Here is a 19,354-nt window from a genome sequence, read left to right on the forward strand (position 1 = left end):
ACGGTATCTGCGGATAGTGGACGTCCTGAGCGTCGCTCTGCCCTAATCGCCCATGAACTGTCATGTCTCAACATCGACATTGCTGCTCTCAGTGAAGTTCGTCTCCATGAGGCAGCCTCAGAGAACATGGTGCTGGTTACACACTCTTCTGGTCAGGTAAGCCCAGAACCAAAAGGCATCTCTCAGGAGTTGGCTTCATGATCAAAAACTCTATTGTCCCTAAACTCGAAAATCTGCTGACAGGTCACTCTGACTGCATTATCTCCCTACGCCTTCCACTACACAACAACCAACACCTTGTCCTCTTTAGTGTATACGCCCCAACTCTCCAAGCTGACCCTGCTGAGAAAGATAAATTTTACACTGACCTGCGCCGCCTTACCCAAAAGGTTCCTGCAGAGGATAAGATCATTCTCCTTGGTGATTTCAACGCCAGAGTAGGAAAGAACTTTGAAGCCTGGAAAGGAATATTAGGCAAGCATGGTGCTGGAAACTGCAATGATAATGGTCGACTCCTGCTAGAATTCTGTGTGGAGCAACAGCTCACCATCACTAATACTATCTTTCAGCAGAAAGATAGTCTGAAGACAACCTGGATGCACCCCAGATCTAAGCATTGGCACCTCATTGATTATGTCTTGGTGTGACAGAGAGATGTCCGTGATGTCCACCACACCCGCGTGATGCCCAGTGCAGAATGCCAAACAGACCATCGGCTGGTGTGCTGTAAACTTAACCTTAAACCTAAGTTGAAACCCAAAAGGGGCAGTATCCCAAGGAGGAGACTCCAAGTTAACAATCTCCAATCAGCCACAGTGAGAGACAGATTCCAGGCAAATCTTCAAACTAGGCTCTATAGATCCCTCTCCTGAAGCACTTTGGCACCATATTAAGAACAGCATCCAGCAGTCCTCTGAAGAATCCTTAGGGTTCTCCTTCAAGGAGAACAAGGACTGGTTTGACAAAAACAACAAAGAGATCCAGGAATTGTTGAGGGAGAAGAGATCTGCTCACCAAGCACACTTTGCACTACCTTCCTGTCACGTAAGAAAAGCATTATTACAAGTAAACTTATGGCAAAGGTATCGTTACCTCATCTCTGCAAACAATATATCGGAATTCTTCCTATGTTTTGACTTCCCTCATCAAAATTTTAATCCATAAACTCGGGTGGATCTGGCAGCACAAACCTGTTTTGGGCTAACTCAATCATGCCATTTGCAGCCACCATCCTGTAGTAACTTCTTGCTAGCCCTGCTGGTGGAAAAACACTTCAACTACTGCAGGTCCTGTTAAAGATACTCCTTTTTGTTGAAGGCAAACTTCCTTTACATTAAAGAGGATTGATGGTCACACCTGCTGCACTTCACATGTTCAATATGCTTCCATTTTCCCCCCTAATTATGATTTTCAGTGTTATAGGGAACTACTTCACATGTAGCAAGGGACCTGTCCATACCCATCAGAGGAATTATTCACCTACCAGTACATGCAATGTCTTCTTTCTGCCTCCCTTACTGCTGAAAATATGCTGGTTAAGTTGGTGACATCTTAAACTTGTGTTCTTGGTCCTCACTTTCCTTTTCTTTGCTTTCCAGAGGTGACCTCCAAACACACCTTATGAGCACAAAATCCAGGAGGGCAGCTGGCATGTGCTTCAGCAGGACAACTCCTAATTGGCACAATATAGCTATCTTTTTTCCCACTGAACTGTGATTTTTGACCCATAAACACAGCACAAATTACATAAGGATGGAAACCCTACCCATTTTAAATGCAGGCTCTCAATCAGCTATTCTGAAGAATTGCTTAAAACCACGAGCAACACCACAGACACAATGTGATGTATCACAGAGTCATCACAGAATGGTTTGGGTTGGAAGGGACCTTAAAAATCATCTAGTTCCAAGCCCCTGCCATGGTAAGGATCCCTCTGACACCTCCTCCCACCTTCCTTTTTCCTCTGGTTGCTCCATTTAGTATCTGAGTCAAAGGTAAGCCAATGCTGGACACCACTGTTTGAAGCAGAAAATGTGTCTGTAGGAAGTTCCCAATATGCACAGCTTCATTTTCTTAAACCATTTACTTTTTCACCACTACTTTTTCTTTAAAGTAAAGACACCTTTTCCCCCACCACTCATCTGCCCCACCCCATCCAGCAGACCCCACTGCTGCCTGACCCTGCAGCGTTCAGACCTTCTCCCTGGGCACATTTGAAAGTGGCAGCAGACACACAGTCTGAAAGACTTGAGTGTCCCCCTAGATTTAATTAAGTGGCTTAGAAATAAAACCCATTTCACATTAATTTAATAAACAGATTCACATACTATTTGAGAGAGTTTCCAAGTACATAAGGATGAAGGAAAAAAAAACCCAGGATTTTCCCTACTTTGAAATAGTCTTCTCTCTTCCTTTGTCCCAAGTCCCTCTCCAGCTCTCCTGGAGCCCCTTTAGGCCCTGGAAGGGGCTCTCAGGTCTCCCTGGAGCCTCCCCTTCTCCAGGGGAACCCCCCCAGCTCTCCCAGCCTGGCTCCAGAGCAGAGGGGCTCCAGCCCTTGGCCCATCTCCATGGCATCCTCTGGACTCGCTCCAGCAGCTCCACGTCCTCGTGCTGCTGGAAATCCCAGAGCTGGACACAGGGAAGTCTCACTAAGCTGGGGTCTCACCTGAGCAGGGCAGAGGGGCAGGATCTCCCCCCCTCACCTGCTCCCACGCTGTGGGGATGCAGCCCAGGACAGGGGGGGTTCTGGGCTGTCAGTGCCCATGGCTGGCTCATGTCAAACTTCTCATCAACCAACACCCTCAGGTCCTTTTTTTTTCTTTCCCCAAGTAGGATGCATTAGCTAATTTAGCTGTCAACTGAATATTTCAGGGCTCCAGATTGTCAGATTCTATTTCTTCTTTTTTTAAAAAGAATAATAGAAAAAAGTGAATGAAACACTGCCTCAGAATATCAGAATACCCTGCTCAGAACAGGCACAAGAGACTGCTGCTAAGAAAATCCATACAGTAGAAATTACTTATTTTCATGGAAGAGACAGAACAATCCTTCAAATCAAGGTTACAGATTCAAAGGTCTCCTCAAGGTTCTCTCAAAGCTCTTTGCTTCAAGAGCCTACAGCCACATTTGAATTTTGAGAACAATTTGTCTCTCTCAAGTGCAAAGATTCCACCATTTAGTCTAACCAGCAATTCCTCTTCCTTGATCGACCCCATGCTAAAACTCATGCAAAAAAAATATTCTGAAAGCAGGAAGACATGCAAGTTCCTGTTGCACACAGAAAAGGGTATGTTATCTGGTTTTACCTTAAAGCTTAAAAAAGCATGTAATTCCACTTCCCTGGGAGTATAAGAAACCAGAAGAAACTACCATATTAATGGCAATATTAGCATATTAATGTGAATTAATATGTATTTCCTTGACATTTTAAGTTCCCTTTCTAATCATCAGTTCAGGGGGTGTGGGAGCTACTCAGCATTTACACCTATACTAAAGTTGCTCTTCATTTCCTTTGAACATTGATGGTAATAGTATAGTTTGTGCAATTCTCAACACTACCAAGAAAAAGACTCAATTCATTCCAAAATACAGATAATTCTCTACTGAGGCAGACAAGAAACCAAGCAGAAATGCCAAGCCCAGTGAGAAGGGGGAAAGAAAAGTGTATTACTGATAGTTATTTTCACTGAATGACAAGTTACAAATTCTAACACCACGACCAAAACCATGAAATAAACCTATTTCCAAACCTAAATATTTACCCTTTGGATATACAGTCCCATTTTTGCTACAGCACTGTTTCAGTGTCCCTTACTCACTCCCACCCTGCTTTTCCCATGTAAATACAGACACTAAGCATAAAACAAAAGAGGTCCCACTAATGTAGCATTTTCAGCAAGCTCTGCTCAGTGGATTCTTCTCCAAACCACTGACACCCAGCCCTTCTCACAACACACTTTAAAATCTTCTTCTTTTCCAGGTATATTACCCTGGCTCTGCGTGAAGGAAAGTCTCCCTGACAAGAACTGTTTCAACCAGGTACAGCTGCAGCCAAGCACAGTCAGACCAAGCTGCTGGGACACAACAGGCCAGACCTGATCCTTGCAGACCTTACCCAGGGTGCTAAATTAAAGTTTTTCAAGCCTGACTGTGGGCATGGCCAGAAGCATGAGTAATGCCATGGATTTCAGGGGCACTGCTCACAGTTGCAACACATATTATGCTACCACATAAACACTGACCCACAGTTTTCAAACTGGGACTACCCACATGGCTGAGGAGTGGTTTATGGGTCAGAGCTCTGCAGAAAGTAAGATGTTGAATTTTGTAAGCATTGCCTCAGAAAAGGCAACAAATTACCCACATTTACTCTTCAAAATATCTGCTATTATAAGGAAGTCACCTCCAGCTAGTGCTGCAGGACATGATGAAGGACACGAGTAATGGTTCTAGAAAGCCCATCTGGAGACTCATTGCACACCTCACCTCTTGCTAAGCAACAGCAGGGCAACTAAGAACACAAACACAACAAAAAGTACCACTACAAAGTCAAAAGCTGGTGTTACTACTAGAAGAAGATATTCTCCAGTTCATTACCAACACAAACCCCCTGGCTGTCAGCATAATGTTCCATCTTTCTCCTGTCTCAGTCCTCCATGACCTAAATATTCACTGATTAGTACTTCTGTGCATTTAACTCTTTAAGGGCCCAGTCCAGAAGCCCTTCATGTTCTTCCATCCAGGTTGTTCAGAAGGAACACAAGAGCACTGGGCAGCTCCTTTGGAAGGGAAACTCAACACCTGGCAGGACCAGCACGGGAGCTCCCTCAGTCTTCTCTGTGCTGTACCTGTTGCCACTCATTCTGATTCTCACAGGAGTATTTCCAAAAAAGGAGATTTTAACAAACCAGACTAAACACCCTAGAGCAGAAAGAAGTGGTAAATCCTGTGCCAAAGGATGGAGTTCAGCACAGCTGCAAGGTACAGGTGGTGGGACTAACGGTGCTGTTTTATACCCCACTTAACATTCTGCCACTGAAAGAGTCGTCCTGCCCTGCTCCCTCAATCACACAAACTGAATTATTCTTAGTTAGAAGGTGTTTGTCAGGTCAATAAATTGACCCAACTCCAAGTCTATTCAGCTGATCCCACGCACAGGGTGTGGAAGCTGCACTTGAGGTGGGAGCCAGTGAGACCACAGGGAGCAGAGTGTGGAACTGGGCTCGGAGACACCTCCTGGGGTGGGTGGCACCACAGGCAGGGCTGCTCTTCTGACAGGTCCTGCTCTCTGCAAAACTCTGGGAATGACATGGTTTACTGCAGCTCAACAGGCCAGCAAGCAGAAACACTTTGTCTCCGTTATTATTGCCTCATGGGATGGAAAAAAATATCAAACCCTCTTGTTCTGCACCAAAATGCTGTCACTGGGAATCAGCAGTATTGAGAGAAATATTCAAAAACTCTTTGTTCCTCTTAACAGCAAAGTCAACATGACAAGGAAAATAACTAGTTTGATCTTCCCACCTTCTAAAACCGTGCCATTCTTACCACTCATTCACTAAATACAACCCAAGTTAAACCAGCTTGTCTTTGATAACCAAAGGGGTCAAGACCTTGAGCTTTTTTTCAGTGAAGTGTTTTTTCCAGACCTCTACCATTTTTGTGGCAAGGGTTTTTTATTGCCACATCTGCATTTATAGGGGAAATTAAACTTCAGCTGATCCCAGGCTTAAGTGAAAAGGCTCAGTTTTGGTTTCCTGTTGGAACTTGCAAAGGCAGAAACTTCTTTTGAGGGGGAGTGAGGCAAAGAACAACAGCTCTATAAAAAGAGAATTCAATTTTAACATTGAATTGTGAGTTTATCCAGTATGATGGAGTCTTCACTTTTTTGAAGGGGTGATGAGTGGGACCCTGTAAGTTGGAAAGAATTTTTTAGTCTTGGGTGCAGTCCTTCATAGCAGCCTGTACACCAACACTCCCCACCTACTGGGAAGGGCCAAGAAGCAGGATTACACTGCAAGCTAGTGCCAGTCTCTGACACACAGCAAAACCAGGCTGTTCCTAATAAAATACCACAAATCAATTTAATCCTGTTTTCTAGGAGTGAAACACACGTTCTTTCCTTTCCCCACCTAGAAATTGGCAATAGGAAAAACCAAAACCTTGACTTCAGGTGACTGTCACTGAGCTCTGGGAGCACTACTGCTGAGAGTGGGGGGAGTAAAAAGCCTCATTTCCACCACCAGGGCCCTTAAGTACCAAGAATGCTGTAATGGCATCACCAGTGTCAATCTGCCCTATCCCCATTGGATTTTCATACATTAGAGGTTTGGATTTCCTTAAAGCACCAAGCTCGACTCCCACCTTGGGAATAAGAGGGGGTTTGTTTTTGTTGTTTGTCATTGGGCTTTTTGAGGGGGGAGGGGAAGGGTGAATTTAGGTTTATTTTGTTTTTTAACTGCTCCTAAATTCACAACTTCCAAGTTTTTGCCTCTAGCATTATGTTTCCTAACTGTAACAATCTTGAAAGCAAGGTATGTAAACACAAAAATCTCTATAACCTAACCTTGTTCTTCTCATCATAGATTTATCTCATTGTTTGAGCTTCTGGCTCAAATGAAATCTTTTCTCAAGATACTTGAGCTGAGTTTCCAAAGGACTGGATTTTCTGCACATTTGCTATTATTTGAAATGATAACATCAGGTAACACTGAGGAAAAGGGGAAATAGGCCATGTCACGTAGGTATGTGGTTCTTCAAAGGAGACAATCCTACCCAGTTGCAGATAATTCCTGCTAAACATGACTTGAAAATTTAGCCCCAGCATTAGACAGAACTCAACATTTTTCCAAACTGAAAGAAGTCATCACATTATTCATGTAGCAGCAAACAAAACAACAGGTTAACGGGTGTGAAGAAGAAAACGTGGTTCTTCAGGTTCTCATGTCAGGATACAGAGTAATAAGACAAAGTCATTGTCACACTGGACTTACTTTTCAATGGCCTCAATACTGAAACATCCCACAGCTCTGCCATAAGGGCAAGTAATCCATATGTTCTCAGAAAATGTCACAGAAACCATACTTTGCTTCCAAGTTCACATAGCCACAAGTGACAACTGCTGTGATTTTTACTTCCATTGACCCAAATTACAGTGGAGGTTTTTTCCCCATCAAGAAGCATGATGATAATGTAGAAGTATATAATTACCCTCCTCTGCTGACACCGAAATGTCACCTCCACAGAACATCTCCTACTACCTGTAATTCCACTAATTCACTATCGATTACACAAGCTGCTGTTACAAGCATAAAACAAGCACTGGCTCTCCAACCCCAGAAACCCTGCCAAGAGGAGGCAGAAGACAGCACTAAGAGAGAGATCTCCAGGTAAGATGTCTACTCTCCAAAGTAAATAGTCATCTACAAGATTCCTGAGCTGGATCATCCCAAAATATTACCTTTCAGAAGCCTCCAGGCTCCCTGTCCCACATGGGAACACCAGAAGAACACAGGAAGCCCCAAGACCATGGAAGAGCTCAGCAGAAGTTTTCAGATTTGCAATTCCGAAACTGTGGGAAAGGCAGACCCTTAACTCATTCTGGAGGTGCTTATGTCCTTTCTTAGATCCCACCTTAATTGTACAGCAAATTATATACTTTGGACTGGGCTGAATCAGAGAAAATCCTGCAAACATCATCTATTTTAAGAGCTGGGTGTCATTAAAAGTCCCACAGCAACAGGAGCTGTAAGATACTCCCTCAAACATACCTCAGAGAATGCCTAAATAACAAATATTTTAAAAACAACAAAACAGAAAAGGCATGGAGGGAAAGCCTGACCCAGGTCCCCATGTTGTCATGGTGACTCCCCAGTCATTATGTACTTCAGATACATTTAGAAAAAAAGCTACATTTTCACCCCTCCCCAACCAAATAATGCAAAGAAGGGAAAAAAATCCTGCCAGTCCCACGCCACTCAAACGGCAACCTAATCCTTTGATCAGGCAGCCCCCCCCGATATATTTTAATCAATACCTTCCCTGCACTGTGAATCAGGTACTCAGACAACATGGAAACAGGCATCGGCAGAAAATTCAAATGATTAATTTGTCCAGTCCATTTATCACACAAGACGAGGATGCTATTTGAAATGTTTCTGACCACGCTTGGACCAGCTTCAGAATATTTAAAAATAATTACTTACAACATCATTTCATTCCTTCCCATTTGCAGACACTGTTTGCAAAGCAATTGGTTTTTCTTTTACCAAGTACTACCAGTTCCACATGTTTATCACAGAGAGCAGACGACCTCAGAATAAAACAGAATAAAATCCTCTCAACATCGACACGCAAATGCCGCATAAATACGGGTTTTAAAAAGCGTAAAATCAATACAGCTCATTGTGGAGCTGCCTGGAAACGCAGCGAACGCTCTACCACCACTAAATCGCTCGCACTGCCCACCAGCCCCGAACATCCCCCGCTCGCACGGCAGGGAAGGGCTGTGCACACACGGCACAGCTGTGTAATAAGACACCATTTTCTGAAGGATACCTGAAAAAAGCATGAAGGGCTCCATGAGCGAGCGGCACCGGAGCAGAGCACAGGATGCACAGCCTGCACAGGATGCTCGCTGACCGCCAGCCCCGCCATCTGCCCCCTCCCGCCCCCCAGACACGGCATCCCCATCACCCCCAACCTCCCCCGGCAGCAATCCGTGAAGCGAGGCTGTTTTCTCCTTACTAAGCACCGTACGGACACCAGGTCACTCGAAGATTGCCCGTTCTGTCCCGCTGCGGGGGCCTCCCAAGTCAAAAGTGCCCAGCGAAATCCAGGCTTTTCGGCCTCCCCCCCCTTTTTTTTTTCATATTCATTCAAAGCTGTAGGGATACACTCAGCCCCTGACAATGCCAGCTTGCATGATGAAAGAGCAAAAGTAGTTTTGAGGCTGCAGAATGCCTTTCCCGGGTTACCATGGAAATAAATGTGGGAAGGGGAGGGGGCTTCTCTGATGGCAACTGCTGCTGCTCGGTGGAGATTCTCTAAAGCCAGGCTGCCTGGGACTCTGCTCCAGGAGAACAAAATGTGCTTTGCTATTACTACTCTAAATTTCACCTGCACTCACTTTCATTTTCACCAAATTTCACTGAGTTGAAATGCGTGGAACTTCCCCCAGATGTTGGGGGGACGCTGGTTGAAATAATCACGGTGTAAGAGCCCTCCAAAGAGGAGCTGAAGAAACTTTATTTACATACTGGGATTCGCACAGATGGGAATTACTGCTCAGTTGCAATTAAAACTTGGTTGACAAAGTGGAACCTGTTGCAAGGCTGACTAGTTTCAGGAAGGCTTCATAAGGAGCATCAGCCTGTTGTTAAACCAATCCCAGTGCCTCGACAGAAGTGGCTGATATCTCCTACCCATGTGGGGCCAGGGGAGAACTGGTGGGAGAAATATCCTAAACCAGGTCCCCTCCTGACTTCTCCCTCACTGCAGCAACTTCTGCTCTAATCTGAGCTGACAAAATTATGAAAACGCGTTTTTTACATCATCATCTCACAGCAGGAAGATGAAGTAATGTTACAGTTACACACATGGAAAACACACTGCTGGTCCATGAGTGGAAAAACCCCAGAGGGAAGGTCCATCTCCCTGCAATGCAGAAAGCAAACAGCCCAACCCATACACTTCTACCTGTTTTCCTCCCCAGCCAAATACAATTTCAACATTTCTTTACTAGCCCACAAATCAAAAACTCTAATAAAACACAAGTCTGATCTTATGATACCACAGTAAAAATTGGTTTTGCTGATCACAAGGAACCCAGATCACACAGAAGGATTCTCCTTGCTTCCCCAGGCTCCTCCAGGTGCCCTCACCATCACATCTTTATGACCACCCACAGAAAGTTTCACTCACGGCACAATCTCAATTCCTACACAAACTCAAGGAAGAGCAGAATTAAATCTTCCAATGCAAAGACAGCAAAGCACCACAAAGCAGCAGCTGCTACAAACAAGCACCGGGGAAGGGCTGAAAGGGCTTAAAAATCCCAACAGCCAGAAACTGGAGCAGCTCAATCCTGCTGCAGCCAAAAGCCACGGAGCAGCTCTGCAGGGCTCACCTGACCTGCTCTTACATGTTTCTGGCCATATCCCCTCACATGTTTCTGGCCACATCCCCTCACACCATGCCAGCTCTCCACTGTGCCCCCTCTCCCAGCAGCAGCAAGCACTGACCAGTGCAGTGCCCACTGTCCAGCTGGCAGCTGCCATCCTGATGCTTTTTTTTGGGAAAACAGGAAGGAAAAAGAAGAAAAGAAAATTATTCTGGAGCTCTTTATCCCTTTTCTCAACCTGTTCTGAAATGACCCTGAGGAGCAAGGAGGGACAGAGCACAATGCATAAACCCCACTTCCTCAGGAAACCAGATTAAAAGCCACACCATCAACTAGCAAGGAAGCTCAACAAGACCAGGAGAACTCACATGGGAGCAGCTCAGATGGATTATTCTTTTCTTGAAAAGGCAGCTGCCAGGGAGAGACAAAGGTAAACACTGAGGCAGAGCAGAAGACCAAGAAATTTCAGGGAGAACATATATTGATTATCAAAAGTCAAAAAATACTTTTTTTTTTATATGTATGCAAAAATCACACATATACATGCATGGCTGGGAAGGGCAGCCAGGAGATTTCTTCAAAGCCTCCCTGGACAAACAAAAAAGCATCACTGATTTTAGACTTTCTAAAAGCTAAATAGCAATAGACTGACCAGCCAACATTCCTGTGATTACGTGGCTAAAACTCCTCCAGGAGAGGGATATACACACGATACACATCATACCTCGTCTCCTAGTAACAAGGCAAGGTATCACATGTGCAGAGCTGAGGGGGAAGAACAGACTTTAGTCTTTCATTGCAAAATAATAAATGGAACAAACTGACAAGTGACTAGCTATTTCTTACTGTGTGATCCTCCTGTAATCTTCTTGAAGCTTTTTATCAGAATTGTGCACATGCAAAGAAATGAAGAGTTAATCCCGTGCTTGCTGGTATCTTTTTGATGACTGATAACCTCTCACTGGAAGAACAGAGATATCATTTAAAAAAAAAAAAAAAGAGGCCATTGTTAAGGATAAACTAACACTTCAAATCATGTACCCAGAAAACAGGGAACCTGTTGTTTACCCTTTAATGCTGTGACAACTACATTAAGCTGCCAATGAAACAAAGGAAAGAAGTCAGCTTGCCCACCTGCAACACTGATATCTGATGCAGACACTTGCACTGCTGTATTTTCATACTATCAGCAGCTGCATGCACCAAAAATAAAAAAAAACCAAACCCAAACCCTCAGAAGATGCAATAAATCACTCAAGCCATAAAGGCACAAGCAAAAGAGCCTTGTTTTTTTGAATTGTGTAATAACTTTAAATAACCAACCAAAAAAAACCACCTGCAACTGCTAATCTGTGTGAAAACTGCACAAGCACACCATGTTATCTGGTCCCCAAATAACACCACTGAGGGTGAAATGGTACACTAGCCTTTGGAAATGGAGATTTATAGAGGAACCTGGTACATCTGGGGACACTCTGTGGTTTGCAATGTGTATTTTTACCATTTTCTCTCGTGCAGAGCTGGCTGTGTGGACAGACAGAAAACTCAGGGTGCTTTTGTGAGCCACACGGGTTTTCCACATATTTCAACCTAAATCCAAGCCACCTGAAAAAGGAAACCAGAGTGGTTTTTTTAAAAAGATGACTTTTCGCAATTCTCCTCAAGTTTTCAACATTTTAAGCCCCATATCTGCCAATGTCCAGCATTTCCTTCTCCTGTAGCAGCAGGAAAATTCCCATGTACACTGACAAGGCTTAAAGGTGCTGCCCTACTGCTGCTTTAGAATGGCAGTCAAAAAAGTATTTCTCAATTGTTATTTCCTCCTGCATCTCTGATCACTACAGAGGCACCTTTAAAACACAATCTTTTCAATCCACACAGTGTTTCCTTGGTGGCATTAAGCCAGCAAAGGGGGTTTTATCACTGTTCAGTTGCAAGAGAAACTTATGAGAACCAAGTAACTGTTGTGAAAATGGAAATAACTTTGCTGTCAGTCACCTCTGCTGCCAAAATACATTCCTTTCAGAGCTCAGCATCTTTGCTTTTTTTAAGCTTAAACACACTAAACAGAAAAATTTGCCCTGGTCATACAAATTTCTGCAACTTATTTGATAATCTCCCCCTTAAGATCCTGCAGTAAAAAAAGAGAGGTTTAAATCACTGGTGTCAGAAGAAGATTAAACACCCAAATAACTTCATCTAGTTTAGTTGGGTAGTTTTTCTACTAAAACAAAATAAAATATTCCTCAATAAAGCCAGATGAATGGGTCTTTAGAGATCTTTGATCCAGCCATTTCGTACCACATTTCCAGCAGGTGTATAAATTTTACTGTACTAAGAATAGGTTATTATTACTGTTACCATCCCCAACAACAGACAGGCAGTGCTGACCATCCTTTAAGCACAAACACTTGTGAGAGGCTCTCAGCCTCAGGCTGAGTGTCCCCAGAGCTCTCTGCTCTGGAACCACAGCAGGAGAAAATCCAGAACAGAGCCAGAAATGCAGTGAGGAGCAGAGGGGAGCACGAGGAGCTCGGGAAGTTCAGTTCAATGACATCTATCAGAAACAAAAATGAAAGGTGTGAAGTGCCTTTTCCCCACTCTCATTTTATCTCCACTGTCAGAAAACGCTTTGAAAGCAAGCAGAACGTATTTCTGTGAGGTCACTGATGGGAGCTTTGTAATTTCTTCTGAAACATTTAGAAAAGAGGAATAAAACTGGAAAGCTGAAACCATAAACTATGACATGCACATTTATTCACAGTTGACTTTGCAGTTTCCAGTTTGGTTTTTATCAGGACAAAACCTCGTGGTCTCATTTCCTCCGGTTTCCAGGGAACTTCATTATTAAAACACAGAGTTTTAAAATAGACCATGACTTCACCCAAAAAACAAAGATAGCCTTTGTGTGAGGGGAACCACAGTTGTGTGCTCTGAACAGTGCATAACACAGCACAGCTTTAGCAAGAGCATGAGCCAGGCCAATTCTTTTTAAATTTTTATATCTAATCCTTCATTTTTAATACATATGTACATGGATCCATACATTACACATATACATGCATGTATATATGTACACCTTGACAATCACTCCCTTTAATAACTTTAAACTTACAAAAAGAGGCAGTTTGCTGCTGTTATAGTAATTGTTCACGGTTAATTTTATGCATCATCTCTTTCAGAGCAGTAGGAATCAAAATGTACTCCCAGATAACATATGAATGAACAATTTTCTTCCCAAAACTCCTGTCACTGCTGCCACAGCAGACAGTGCACAGGGGCAGCACATTGTCCTCGGCTCTGGAACGTTCTGAAATCATCAGTGAGGAAGAGGAATCTCTGCTATTAGCTGGATATCTGTATACATGTGATGTAGCTAACTGGCCATCTACATTTCTGGGGATCTCACATGTTTTTTGGAAGCTCTGGGATGTGGAACAGCAGCTCTTGGTGAGAGCACTTTGATAGCAGCTTGTTGGAGTGGTGTCCAATTTTAATTTTATTATTCCTACAAAAGCACCCAACGATCCCAAAGGAAAGCAGGGCTCAGAGAGATAGGCCCTGTACAAATACTTACTAAAAACAGGCTTTGTTCACAGTTCAAACAGAGTATGCTTGAAAATGAAAGAAGGGGGGGGAGGAAAGTGTTGCCAAGGTTTCACAGCGGGAACAGAACTGTAGCAGGGACTCCTGTCCAGTCCTTCCCAGCTCCTGGGACAGGGCTAACCCCCCTCCAGCACCAGTTAGTGAGCTGGCAGCATCCTTTCAGACAAAAAGAAGCAAATATGAGCCTTTGTTATCCCACTCCACAAAATACATAACTGAAGTGCAGGTGTTCTTGGTGCACACAACTCCTTGCTGGCACACAGGAGAGGCAGGGGAATTCTTGTGGGAATCCCCTGCTAGAACACTGGCAGAACATCACTGGCTGCATTAGTCACAGCCCAACACAAACAGAATATGCAATTCTGCAGGAAAAAAACCAAAGTGAAGGAGCACACAGAGACAGACACCGTGCAGAGAAGTTACTACCACAATAGCATGTCATGCAAGAAGTAGTAAAAAGAACACAGTATTATCCCTTTTGGGTTCAGCTGCGCTGAGCAGTAAGTGTACTTGCAAAGAAATCAGATTTAAATCGGTGCTTCCAAGCAAAACTTCAAGTCTTTCAAAGAATGTGTTCCTCTTCATGCCATGCTGAAGCAGGGTCATCCCACTGCTGCCATTCCAGGTTTAACAGCTGAAGGGTCTTGTCTTCCACAAGAGCCTTGGACTGACTTTCACAACTCCATTAAAAATTGCTTTTAAAGGTATCCACTGGCACATAGAAAGAGGCAGGTGGGCTCATACAGAGATTTTTATCAAAGTAGTATTATCCAGAACAGAAACCTACATGTGTATGTGTAGTCTATGTGTATGTGTATGTCTATGTCTATGTGTAAGTATGTATAGTCTATGTCTATGTGTAAGTATGGGATGCCCTAAAAAAGGGCCAATTCCCATCCAAATCCCGTAATACAGCAGTCTTAGCCAAAAAAATTGGAAGGTTTCATTGAATTAATGCCTATTCTTCATGACTAAAGGTGACAGAACCCTGCAATAGAACCATAGAATTGTTAAGGTTGGAAAAGACATCTAAGATCAAGTCCAAACCATCAACCCAGCACCTCTAAACCATGTCCTCAAGTGCCACATCAATATTTTTTGAACACTTCCAGGGGTGGGGATTCCACCACTACCCTGGGCAGCCCTTTCCAACACCTGACCACCCTTTCAGTGAAGAAAACTTCCCTGATATCAAATCTAAACGTTCCCTGGGGCAACTTGAGGCTGTTTCCTCTGCTCCAGTCCCTTGTTCCCTGGGAGTAGAGCTTGACCCCCCAGCACCTCAAGGTCTTTCTTGTTGTAAAGGGGCCCAAAACTGAGCCCAGGATTTGAGGTGCAGCCTCACCAGTGCCCAGCAGTGGGGAACAAAAGGAGGCTGGCTCTGGGCTCAGTTCAGCATCTCCCACTGGGGCAGGCAGAACACTGTCCTCTACTTAAACACCCAAGTGGACCCAGTGGGCTTCTGCTTTCTCTTGCTCTGTTTTCAAATTCATTCAGAAACATCAAACCTGTGTTAAGGAAAAAATTAGTCTGTGGAAAGCTGCACAGTAACAAAGAGCCCACGATTATATCAGCAATTTTCATATGGGCTATCGCTGTACTTCTGATTCATGAAAAAAGCTTTTACAGTCAAGGCTTTATCCCAAGCTTTTGCAATTAGCTGTATGTATGTATGCTCTCCTGAAAAACAAAGCAGAAGTCTTTTCTTTTACTTTTCCCCTTCAATTTATCCTTTGCTGTAAAGAGAAAGGTTACAATTCACTCAATTGCTCATTTCTCTACCAGGATTAAGAGGTAAAAATGCTCCAGTTTCCTTGCCAGGAACCAGCAGCAGCACACTTGCCTGGCATGGCAAATCTTGCTCCACACCAAGAGAAATGTTAAAACTGCATAGACAGAAATTAAAAAAAAAAAATTAACAAAATCCTATTAATTTCTGATCAAAAATCAGTGCCTGTACAAAGATCTGCAAAATTAAAATCAAGTCAAGCCTGTAGTTTTTAAAGCCTTCATCCTGGATTCTGTAATGTGTTCAATCATAATTAATTAGGCTTAATAATAATCTTATTATACAAAAGGTGTTTAAAAAGAAACGCCAAAAAAATCCCGAAGCATTTCATGAAGTAACATTTCCATTGACATGAAATAATATATCAATTACAGAAATTCAAACTCCTTCCAGCCGAGATTTCGCAAGTTTTTGCTGAAGGGACCCAGACAAAGAAATACAAATCAAGAGACTGAATTCTCTGATTTTTGCCAGCTGCTGTTCTGGGCACTGAGCACAACAATTCTCTGTGACTAGAGCCTGGCCTGAGCTGCTCTGGACACAGAACAAGCTCAAAACTTGCAGGAGAAAGATTTACTTTTGTTCTTTTATTTTTCAAATAGCCACAAAACTACATCCTGGCTTGAGGAACAAGGTTAGAAGGTGCTTGTCTTGCACGAATTTGCCTGTTTTATGGCACCCTGGACTTCTGTTCTCAGTGTTGTTCTTTTAAGCACAGCCTCTCACACGGGTTTCAATGTTTAGCACAAGACAGTCCAAAGAGCTCTTTGTTGTAGTTTGCTGCCAAGAGGTTTGGATTTGGGCTGGTTATCGTTTGTTCTGTCCATACTAATGACATCCTTTAGACAAATATTTGGCAGTGCAGTCTTGGCTTAAAAAAACCACAACATTTTCTCAAGGAAGTATCTTTCCATATTATTAAATGAATATGAAAAAAAAAAAAAAAAGAGGATGTCTGTATGGACAAGGTGGAAAACTACAGTACTGGTTACAAAGCAAAACTTGGACCTGTTGGACTAGAGGCAAAAAAGGCAGGGCACAGGTGAAGCTAGAAAAGGCAGAAGCCCCAAGTTTCCCCCCAGTGAGAAGTGTGTGTGTGCTGTAGAGTCAAACAAAGCACCCATGCCCTTGGGTCAATGCCAACAGCACTAAACCAGAACTGCACGAACCCCCTCGTGACTGGTGTCCTGCTCCTCTCTCCCTCAACCTGTAAAACGTGATTTTCCGCACAAGTAATTTCAAGTTCACGTTCAGGGAAGTTACTTTGCTGCTCTTGGAACGCTGCAGCCTTCTGCCTGCCTTCAGGACCTGTTTGGATCCTCTTGAATCCAACAGAAAACAACTCAGTTTTATGCAACTTTTGCCCCCTTCAGTAGTACACCTTGAGAAGATTTTGAATTTTTTTTTTTTTTTGGTAATGAAACAAGTTGATTTTAAGGAGAACGAGGGACTTTCTGGACTCTTGCAGGAAAACTCAGACAGCAGACAGAGCCCCAGGACTGCTGGGACTGGTCCCACAAAAACACTACAGTGCAGCTCCTCCAGAGCCCCACAGACACCCAGGAACTGCATGTGAGGCAGCAGTAATCTCCTGTCATTTATTAAGTTGAGCTTCAGCAGATGTTTAAACAGGACTGAGGTTTATCATCAATAAATCTTGTCATGCTCGCTTAGCTTTGCCTCTAATTAGGGATGCATAAACTCCCCTCGTTTAATTTCAAACCTCTTTTGAACGCACAGTTTAAAAGCTCCATTTGTCTCAGAATTACTGCTTTGTGTTTTCAGTATAATTCTTTTATGGGGTTTTGAGACAAAACTGAAGAGGAACAAAGGAGTTGACCATGAACATTATCAGAAAAGGAGGGGGGAGGGGGAAGAGTGAAAGTGAAAAATCAAGTATTTGAGGAACAGATGGAAAGGAAAGATGGAGAGCAGCAAGGAACATAACAAATGCATACCATGGCCTGTAAACTATTTCATCCCAGCTTGGCTTTTGTGCCATCAGATGTAGAATTCCTCTCTTAATGTATCACCCAGGTGTGAGACATGGGCTAAGTCAAAGAGAGGTGAGGATGTGTTTCTACTCTGGGCACAAGATAAAAGACAAAGGGAAGCTCAGATTTTAAACTCTAAAGGTACCAGCTATTGATTTCCAGTTTGTTAGCCCTCCAAACACAAAGTTTAATGTTCCTCCAGATGTTTAACAGCTTTCCATGCTGCCTTTAGGACTGTCCACCTCTCATCTAAAGGAAGGTACCCTGACAGTCTCTCTTGTAGCACATCTTGACCCATCCACAATTTTCCCAATGTTAAGACAGATTTGAAACACAGGTGGACTTGCCAACAAATAAACTACAATGTCCCTGGCTGATCATGTCAGTGTTTTATCAGGGGAGCTCTCTCATTATATCATTATAGATCTGTGAGATACACACACACATCTCTAAGCAGATAATTCCCAGGCAAGAAATATCACTCCCCTTTATTCCTGTTCTGCAGATTTTTCTGTGTATTACTTGTCACCCAGAGTAGTAGGTTATATTGCATTACCACAGACACAGTAAACTAGATTTATCAGGTTGTGGGGTTTTTTTAATAATTTCTACTAAAATTAAAACAAGCAAAAATACCAGCATTGAATTTGAGATTTCAAAGTTTTCCCATAACAGTCTAGTTTCTTCAGACTTTACTGCTCGTCAGAAAAGGTCATTTCAAAGAGCAAGACACAGCACTGAGTGCCTGGTGGGTCTGCAGAGACCTCCATGGGTGCTGCCACCACCCCCTTGCCTGCACCTTGCACGCTGAGTTTTGGGGAATTGCGTCAGGTGCCACGTTTTGGTATTTCCCAACCACTCAAAAAACACAGCACTTCAGCTATAGGCTCAGCAGAGAGTAAAGAAAAAGACATGAAGAGAGCAAAAGCTGCAACAAATTAAGTTATTTTTCAGGAGGTGGATTATTTCACATAAAATTATGCCTTTTACTCACAGACCAGCCACCAGCCCTTTTCACACATCTATAAACCTCCTAAATACCACACAGTTTGAACTAGAACAGCTAAACACAACCTATCTCTAGTTCCTGCTCTCTAATTAGGAGTTGCTTCTTAGGATCAACAGCAGTGAGAAACTGGTGCAGGTGCACAAAGGTGTTGCTGAAGTGGGTCCAGGTACAGGCACGGACCTGAGGAGGTCTGTGCCTCCACGATCTGAGCCCCATTTCTCTCATCACTTCTGAGCCTCCTGGTGCTCACTCCAAGTTTGGTATCTGATGGCCCGAGTCCAGGTTAATAAAAATATCACCCAGAACCCTTTGCAACATATTATTTTGCTGCCTTGAGAAATATTGCTACAGCAAAAATTTCTGGCTCTTTTTTTTTTGTCTCCACTGCTCACCAAAACACACACAGAAGATGTGTGCTAACACTGAATATTAACCCTCTACCTTATCACACCACGGCTGTACAGGGAGTTCAGCTCCACACTGAGACAAAACAGAATCACCTTCACTTGGCTTTCCATCGTGGATGGGGGTGTGTTCAAGAAAACACTTTGCTTTGACAAATCTGTGTCCAAACCATTTACATATTTGTAACTGCAGTCAATACTGTGGTAAAACCTGCGAAGGCACCCGGGCTCCACCACACAAATGGCTCACAAAACCATGCCCCTTCTGGGGAATTTAACAGGGTAAGAACACACCCTTCTGAGAGGTCTCTGCTCTCACCACTAACCTCTCATTCAACAGCAATATAGAATCATGGACAGGACCTCGAAGCTCATCTTGTTCCAACCCTCTGTCACGGGCAGGGACACCTTCCACTAGACCAGACTGCTCCA

At 43.4% G+C, this 19,354-nt stretch overlaps 1 protein-coding gene across 9 annotated transcripts in view; it reads right to left on the minus strand.

The window, feature by feature from the left end:
• FGD3 (FYVE, RhoGEF and PH domain containing 3) overlaps nt 1-19,354 on the minus strand; it is a 109,154-nt gene that overhangs the window by 71,525 nt on the left and 18,275 nt on the right. Inside the window, exon 1 of one of the 9 annotated variants that reach the window (XM_064668127.1) lies at nt 8,758-8,916. The exons of 4 other annotated variants lie outside the window; for them this stretch is intronic. Coding sequence is in view for 2 of the 5 variants with exons in the window: in XM_064668122.1 (XP_064524192.1) it covers nt 7,460-7,529 (70 nt within the window). In the remaining 3 variants the exon portion in view is untranslated. Of the gene's footprint in view, nt 1-7,459; nt 7,545-8,204; nt 8,385-8,556; nt 8,597-8,745; nt 8,917-19,354 lie in introns of those variants that run through there. 4 more of the 9 variants (XM_064668124.1, XM_064668123.1, XM_064668125.1 and 1 more) reach the window with 4 other exon arrangements.

The sequence above is a fragment of the Pseudopipra pipra genome, chromosome 11 (genome assembly GCF_036250125.1).
Source record: "Pseudopipra pipra isolate bDixPip1 chromosome 11, bDixPip1.hap1, whole genome shotgun sequence".
In the NCBI taxonomy this organism is placed as follows: Eukaryota; Metazoa; Chordata; class Aves; order Passeriformes; family Pipridae; genus Pseudopipra; species Pseudopipra pipra.